Source organism: Ips typographus, unplaced genomic scaffold, assembly GCF_016097725.1.
Source record: "Ips typographus isolate SLU unplaced genomic scaffold, UJ_Ityp_2.0 IpsContig76, whole genome shotgun sequence".
NCBI lineage: Eukaryota > Metazoa > Arthropoda > Insecta > Coleoptera > Curculionidae > Ips > Ips typographus.
Window position 1 is genome coordinate 410,001 of NW_028098579.1, and position 7,898 is coordinate 417,898.

Genomic DNA, 7,898 nt, shown 5'->3' on the forward strand with positions numbered 1-7,898 from the left:
GTACTTTAGGCAGAGTGGTACATGTGAAAACTGGCGAGGGCATAGGGGAATGTAGATGAAAGTAGAAGAGGGTGTAGGAGTGTATTGGCGTGAGTATAGGATGGAGTAAGGTGAGAGTAGAGTAGTAATAGAGAGGGAGTGTAGGAAGAAGAAAGGTGAAGAGGGAGTATGAAGGAAAGCGTGAGAAATGAGAATAAGGAGTAGGAGAGGTAGGGTAATCGCTCTGAAAAATCGTGCTAAAATACTCTTTTTTTCTAGACTTTTTTTTCTAGACTTTTTTTTCTAGACTTTTTTTTCTAGACTTTTTTTTCTAGACTTTTTTTTCTAGACTTTTTTTTCTAGACTTTTTTTTCTAGACTTTTTTTTCTAGACTTTTTTTTCTAGACTTTTTTTTCTAGACTTTTTTTTCTAGGACTTTTTGGACCCCATAATGGCAAATTGTTGACAAAATGGCGAACGCGGATAAAGACCCGATTGTGTCTTTTCCGTCGTTCGCCTTTTTTACCACTCGTTTTCAAAGTCGAAATACATGGTATTCTTGACAAAATGGCGAACGCTGAGAAAGAAAATACGTCTCTCTCATCGTTCGCCTTTTTTACCACTCGTTTTCAAAGTCGAAATACATTGTATTCTTGACAAAATGGCGAAGGCGCCAAATAATCGTTGCTAATGACCAATAATTCTACCTTACCATCACGAAAATTTGTGACCTTGAACTAACTGATTACACTGTAAAACTACGAATATTTCGAAAAAATGGCGAAAGCGCCGGATTATCATTGCTAATGTCAACTTCTATCTTTCCTCATCGAACAGTTATGACCTTGACCTGATTTCACCGTAAAACAATCGAAATATCGACCGTCGAAGTCCAACTCTTGTTCCCTATTGACGGGTGAAATATCCACTAACATTTGCAAAAAATTGGCGAAAGCGCCGGATTATTATTGCTAATGACAACTTCTATCTTTCCTCATCGAACAATTATGACCTTGACCTGATTTCACCGTAAAACAATCGAAATATCGACCGTCGAAGTCCAACTCTTGTTCCCTATTGACGGGTGAAATATCCACTAACATTTGCAAAAAAAAATGGCGAAAGCGCCGGATTATCATTGCTAATGACAATTTCTATTTTTCCTCATCGAACAGTTGTGACCTTGACCTGATTTCACCGTAAAACAATCGAAATATCGACCGTCGAAGTCCAACTCTTGTTCCCTATTGACGGGTGAAATATCCACTAACATTTGCAAAAAAATGGCGAAAGCGCCGGATTATCATTGCTAATGACAATTTCTATTTTTCCTCATCGAACAGTTGTGACCTTGACCTGATTTCACCGTAAAACAATCGAAATATCGACCGTCGAAGTCCAACTCTTGTTCCCTATTGACGGGTGAAATATCCACTAACATTTGCAAAAAAATGGCAAAAGCGCCGGATTATTAATGCTAATGACAACTTCTATCTTTCCTCATCGAACAGTTATGACCTTGACCTGATTTCACCGTAAAACTATCGAAATATCGACCGTCGAAGTCCAACTCTTGTTCCCTATTGACGGGTGAAATATCCACTAACATTTGCAAAAAAATGGCAAAAGCGCCGGATTATTAATGCTAATGACAACTTCTATCTTTCCTCATCGAACAGTTATGACCTTGACCTGATTTCACCGTAAAACTATCGAAGTCCGACTCTGGTAGCTTATATATATATGTATTTTTCAATGTCACGTGACATTTTCAAAAGTACCAAAATATAACGTTGTCTGTGTGTGATAAATAAGCAAATAAACGAATTTCCAAATTTCTAAACAAGTTGTGGTCCTTAAAAGGACCGTTGTTTATTTATTTTTTTCACATAACTGAATAACTAACCGTTATTACCTTACTTGGTCTTGCTGTCAGTTTTCTTGGGCAACAAAACGGCTTGGATGTTTGGAAGAACACCACCCTGAGCTATTGTCACACCCGATAACAGTTTGTTCAACTCTTCGTCATTACGGATCGCCAATTGCAAATGTCGGGGAATTATTCTGGTTTTTTTGTTGTCTCTTGCTGCGTTTCCAGCCAACTCGAGAACTTCGGCGGCTAAATATTCCATGACGGCCGCTAAATACACCGGTGCTCCCGCTCCGACTCTTTCGGCGTAGTTTCCCTTACGTAGCAAACGATGAATACGTCCCACCGGAAACTGAAGTCCCGCACGACTTGAACGCGACTTTGCCTTTCCCTTTACTTTACCACCTTTACCGCGTCCGGACATAGTTAAAAACTGTTTTTTTTTTCGATTTGACACAAAAAAAACGTAAACGTTGCCTTCTAGTGCACGTACGAGACTGATACCGTCGTCCCCGACTGGCCTATATTTATACTAAGCGGCGGACCAATCACGTCGCTCCGTTCGACAAAACCGAGTGGGCGGAGCTTGTAAACAGACTCGCTCGTCAGTTAAAAGGCGGCCGCCAGACCCGTTCACGTTCAGTCTGTATTCGAGCGTCTTGTCGTGTCGTGTGTTGTTTTGTCAATTTTTGTGAGTTTTGTTTGTCTGTTTGTGATTCGTCACTAGTAAAAAGAACCATGCCACCGAAAACTAGCGGTAAAGCAGCAAAGAAGGCCGGCAAGGCCCAGAAAAACATTTCGAAAAGCGACAAAAAGAAAAAGCGCAGGAGGAAGGAAAGCTACGCTATCTACATTTACAAGGTATTGAAACAAGTACATCCCGACACTGGAATTTCGAGTAAAGCCATGTCCATTATGAACTCGTTCGTCAACGATATTTTCGAACGGATTGCTGCTGAAGCTTCTCGATTGGCCCACTACAACAAAAGATCGACCATCACGAGCAGAGAAATTCAGACTGCCGTCAGGCTGTTATTGCCCGGTGAGTTAGCCAAACACGCAGTCAGTGAAGGAACAAAAGCCGTCACGAAATACACTAGCTCCAAGTAAATAGTTTTTCGACCGTAGGTACACTATCCTGTATTAAAAAAAAAACCAACAACAAAATCGGCTCTTCTCAGAGCCACAAAAATGTTGAACTAAAAAAAAAGAATTTCGTTTATATACGACCTATTCTGTTAGATAAGAAATATCGGTCAAAACGTGCTTATCGGTGTTTTTCGATCTAGATAACAAATATTGGTCAAAACGTGCTTTTCGGTCTTTTCCGATCTAGACAAGAAATATCGATCAAAACGTGCTTATCGGTCTTTTCCGATCTAGATAAGAAATATAGGTCAAAACGTGCTTATCGGCGTAAGATACTGATATTTTATAAAGTCACGTTTTTCGAACTTTGTCGGAATGATCATAAATCGATTTATTTCACCGACTGAGAAATAGTGAATTCAGTCAGTATCTAAATAAAACCCGCACCGAGTGCAATTTCTACTGATATTGGTAGAAATAAGATTGTAAAAACGACTTTCAATCACGTCACGATAAGTAACGGATCGTAAAAAGGTAAGGGCACGTATATTGTTATCACGTCCAATTACCAAAAAAGCAGATAAGTAACGGATCGTAAAAAGGTAAGGGCACGTATATTGTTATCACGTCCAATCTCCAAAAAAGCAGATAAGGATAGGATCGTAAAAAGGTAAGGGCACGTATATTGTTATCATGTCCAATCTCCAAAAGAGCTGATAAGTAACGGATCGTAAAAAAAGGTAAGGGCACGTATATTGTTATCGTGTCCAATCTCCAAAAAAGCAGATAAGGATAGGATCGTAAAAAGGTAAGGGCACGTATATTGTTATCATGTCCAATATCCAAAAGAGCTGATAAGTAACGGATCGTAAAAAAAGGTAAGGGCACGTATATTGTTATCGTGTCCAATCTCCAAAAAAGCAGATAAGGATGGGATAGTAAAAAACTAACCTATCTGAGTATGTATTATCTCTCAGCTTTGATACAATACACACCACTGTGATCCTACTTGTACTTAATTAGTATACCTATATACCTATACACACTGTACCACAACAAAAAGTGTTATAATAAAATAAATTGGTAGAAATAAGATTGTAAAAACGACTTTCAATCACGTCAAGTATGTTGTGGTTCTTAAAAGAACCGTTTTTTTTTTTTGTTGTCGTTTGTTCACGTCAATAAATCGTCGTTACGGGTTTTGGAAGGTGTCTCGTTCAAATTTAAGCTCGTTCACCTCTGATGCGTCGTGCCAATTGGATGTCCTTCGGCATGATGGTCACCCTTTTGGCGTGAATGGCGCAAAGGTTAGTGTCTTCGAATAAACCGACGAGATAAGCTTCGCTCGCTTCTTGCAGTGCCATTACGGCGGAACTTTGGAATCGCAAGTCGGTCTTGAAATCCTGGGCGATTTCTCTGACTAGACGTTGAAATGGTAATTTCCTGATTAACAATTCGGTACTCTTCTGGTAGCGACGAATTTCACGCAGAGCTACGGTTCCGGGCCTGTAACGATGAGGTTTTTTCACGCCACCCGTAGCGGGAGCACTTTTTCGGGCCGCCTTAGTGGCCAGTTGTTTCCTTGGAGCCTTTCCTCCAGTAGATTTACGCGCGGTCTGCTTTGTACGGGCCATTTTATTGTTATTTTAGATAAATCACTAACGATACGCACTCGAACGCGATTAGGCACTGTCTGACGCGTCGAGATATCGAGCTCCGGTTTTGTTGGGTCGGCTCTGGCGCCGATTGGTCGAAACAGTACAAAGGGGGCGGAGCTTAGCGAAGGAAACAAAACCGGGTCGACGTCGGAGTTCTCGATCAGTTCTCGGCGTACCTTGTTGCAGTAACGTGCTCGTCGTTGTCGTGTCCATTGGTGTTTTTTGTGTTTTTGTGTGTGTAAGAGTATTATTAAAAGCTTTACAAAATGACTGGACGTGGTAAAGGAGGAAAAGGATTGGGTAAAGGTGGCGCAAAACGTCATCGTAAAGTTCTTCGTGATAACATCCAAGGTATTACGAAGCCAGCTATTAGACGATTGGCTCGACGTGGTGGAGTAAAACGTATATCAGGTTTGATTTACGAGGAAACTCGTGGTGTGCTAAAAGTTTTCTTGGAAAACGTGATCAGAGATGCGGTCACCTACACTGAACACGCCAAAAGGAAAACTGTCACCGCTATGGACGTCGTTTACGCTTTAAAACGACAGGGACGTACTCTGTACGGTTTTGGAGGTTAAATAAACTGTTATTTTTGATAATTAATTAATGCCCATGCATGATAATGACGTCTCTGCCGTGCTGATTGCAAAAAAAAAATCGGTTCTTTTAAGAACCACAAACCTTAAAAAAAAAGAAACATCGTTTTACTTGAGGTACATACCTTTGTTGTGTGGGGTTGCTTATGGTTTTGTTCAAGTTTTGTGTAAGAAAACGAACAAAATCGGTTACTTAAGGTACATACCTACCACCTCCTGACCCCTTATGTTGTGTGATTGATTGTTTTTGTTTTTCCTTCGTGTTTTTAGTTGGCAAACGATCAATGAGTATACACATACCTACCTACTTTGTTGGAAAGGTTTTTTTTTTCTTTTGCGTTTTGTGTTAGAAAACGAACAAAATCGGTTACTTAAGGTACATACCTACCACCTCCTGACCACTTGTGTGATTGTTTTTGTTTTTCCTTCGTGTTTTTAGTTGGCAAACGTTCAATGAGTATACACATACCTACCTACTTTGTTGGAAAGGTTTTTTTTTTCTTTTGCGTTTTGTGTTAGAAAACGAACAAAATCGGTTACTTAAGGTACATACCTACCACCTCCTGACCACTTGTGTGATTGTTTTTGTTTTTCCTTCGTGTTTTTAGTTGGCAAACGTTCAATGAGTGTACACATACCTACCTACTTTGTTGGAAAGGTTTTTTTTTTTCTTTTGCGTTTTGTGTTAGAAAACGAACAAAATCAATTGGTTACTTAATAATAGCATATTACGATATTAAATGGCAAAAGGAAGCCGCGTACATTTGTAAATTTTCTGCCCGACCGAAACGGATAAATATAATATATCGTTTCTATACGTTTATTGCGTTGCGTAGGTATAGAAGAAAAATCATAACGAAAAAGACAATGTTGAACCGAAACTCGAGTTAGTTTTGACGGTGCAAATTCTGTGGCGACATGCGACCGGTTAAACATTTTTTTTTCAATTAAGGCGTATACTACTACGTTTGCGTTCGTTTTGCACGTGAGAATATGAACGATTGCACTTATTAATGGCTAAAAAACGTCAATAAACGTTTATTTTATTATATTTTTGTTCAAGTAAAGTACGAAAGTGTTTAGGAATAGCGAGACTGGTCACTTTCCAAGCGATATTTTACATTAATATCGTAATCGGACATAGTACAGAGCCCGCCTATCTTGTAGCTTATAGTTTTGGAAAAGTTTTCGAACGACGATTAAGTGAAAAATGCGTTTTTCTATATTAAAATAATCGACTAGAAACCAACTTGAGTAACATACAGGCGGCATAAACGACGTCGAACCGTGTCGGCTGACGGAGGCGCACCGTTCCGTACTCCGCACGACCCCTAAACAAAAGTCGACGCAAACATTTTTCTCTCTCATTTCGCAGTAAACCATTGTCTTTAGCACGTACGATCGTCGGTCTGTGTTTGTTTTGTGTTTTTTCTATATCGAGTGTTTTTTTATTCGTTCGTATCATGGCCGATAACGACGCAGCGCCTGTAGCATCCACTCCGCCGGCTAGTTCGCCGTCGAAAAAGGAAAAAAAAAACGAAAAATCCCCGTTCGAAGCCGAGCCATCCTCCGACTTCAGAAATGGTAACGAACGCTATCAAGGGATTGAAAGAGCGTGGTGGATCATCACTGCAGGCCATCAAGAAATACATAGCTGCCAACTATAAAGTGGACGCGGAAAAAGTAGCCCCATTTATCAAAAAATATCTGAAAGCGGCCGTAGCGAACGGTGCGCTAGTGCAAACGAAAGGTAAGGGAGCGTCGGGATCGTTTAAATTGTCCGCTGTCGGTTCGGGATCGGCAAAACAACCTGCTAGCGCAGAAAAGAAAAAAGTTACGAAAAAGGCGGCTAGTAAAAAATCGCCTTCGAAACCGATCAGTGAAAAAGTGAAATCAAAAACGGTTGTTAGGACGAAAAAATCTGCTGCTGCTGCCGCCGCCGCCGCCGCTGGAGCTGAAAAGAAAACCGCCGCCGTAGCAGTTTCGACTACTACGACGAAAAGTCGTGCCGCTCCGTCCGAAAAGAAAGCAGCGGCTAAGAAAACTGCCGCCCAAGTTGCAACCGTTACCGTGACCGCTACTACGCCGAAGAAATCTCCTTCCAAGGCGAAGAAATCAAACAAAGCTGGACCGACCAAAAAACCGAAAGCTCCCAAACCAAAAACCGCAAAGTCTACTGCCGCTGCCAAGGCGAAAAAAAACGACTTCACCCAAAAAGAAGAAGTAATTTGTCGTGGTTGACGCCGTGGTTGGTTTTCGGCTGCAAGAATGCAACTGCTACGTCCGATACGTGTCGCAGATCTCGTCGTACATACTATGTTATCAGGTACATATCGGCTACTGGAGTCTACGACTCATATAACAAAAGGTTCTTTTCAGAACCACAAGTTTGAAAAAGCGAAAGATTAATACGTTAGATTTAAAATTTATTAAAGGCTTAATCAATGTTAGTTACAATTACATGTTTTGCTTTATTATCGTGTGATGCTATTAAGAGAATCATAGCTAGTCCCGCCGTTTACCATCACAATTGACATTGTTCAACAATAATCGAATGTTACATCAACGATATACGTAATGTATTACATTACGAGTTCTTGCCTTTAGTAAAAGTTTAAAAAAGTTTGGCGACTGATTACCGGCCGGAGACGCGGTATCACTTCCGTGTGCACTTCTCCGCTCCGTAACCCTTCGTTTTTTTATCGG

At 40.5% G+C, this 7,898-nt stretch overlaps 5 protein-coding genes across 5 annotated transcripts; 3 read left to right on the top strand and 2 right to left on the bottom strand.

Moving 5' to 3' along the window:
- Positions 1-1,826: 1,826 nt before the first annotated feature.
- Positions 1,827-2,359, bottom strand: LOC145739905 (histone H2A). The gene has a single exon (XM_081995248.1). It carries the CDS (start codon positions 2,271-2,273, stop codon positions 1,896-1,898), a length of 378 nt encoding a protein of 125 aa, XP_081851374.1. The 5' UTR covers positions 2,274-2,359; the 3' UTR covers positions 1,827-1,895.
- A 114-nt stretch (positions 2,360-2,473) lies between these two features.
- LOC145739908 (histone H2B) lies at positions 2,474-3,041 on the top strand. The gene has a single exon (XM_081995250.1). The coding sequence runs from the start codon at positions 2,588-2,590 to the stop codon at positions 2,957-2,959; it is 372 nt and encodes a 123-aa protein (XP_081851376.1). The 5' UTR covers positions 2,474-2,587; the 3' UTR covers positions 2,960-3,041.
- Positions 3,042-4,066: 1,025 nt separating this feature from the next.
- LOC145739904 (histone H3) lies at positions 4,067-4,654 on the bottom strand (the record flags this gene model as incomplete). Its single annotated transcript, XM_081995247.1, is given in 1 exon segment — positions 4,067-4,654. A coding segment is annotated over 1 exon segment (411 nt). The 3' UTR covers positions 4,067-4,161.
- Positions 4,655-4,745: 91 nt separating this feature from the next.
- On the top strand, positions 4,746-5,276 carry LOC145739910 (histone H4). Its single transcript, XM_081995253.1, has one exon. It carries the CDS (start codon positions 4,863-4,865, stop codon positions 5,172-5,174), a length of 312 nt encoding a protein of 103 aa, XP_081851379.1. The 5' UTR covers positions 4,746-4,862; the 3' UTR covers positions 5,175-5,276.
- A 1,272-nt stretch (positions 5,277-6,548) lies between these two features.
- Positions 6,549-7,579, top strand: LOC145739901 (uncharacterized). The gene is given in 2 exon segments (XM_081995244.1): positions 6,549-6,721; positions 6,723-7,579. Coding segments are annotated over 2 exon segments (777 nt in total). The 5' UTR covers positions 6,549-6,655; the 3' UTR covers positions 7,434-7,579.
- Positions 7,580-7,898: the final 319 nt, after the last annotated feature.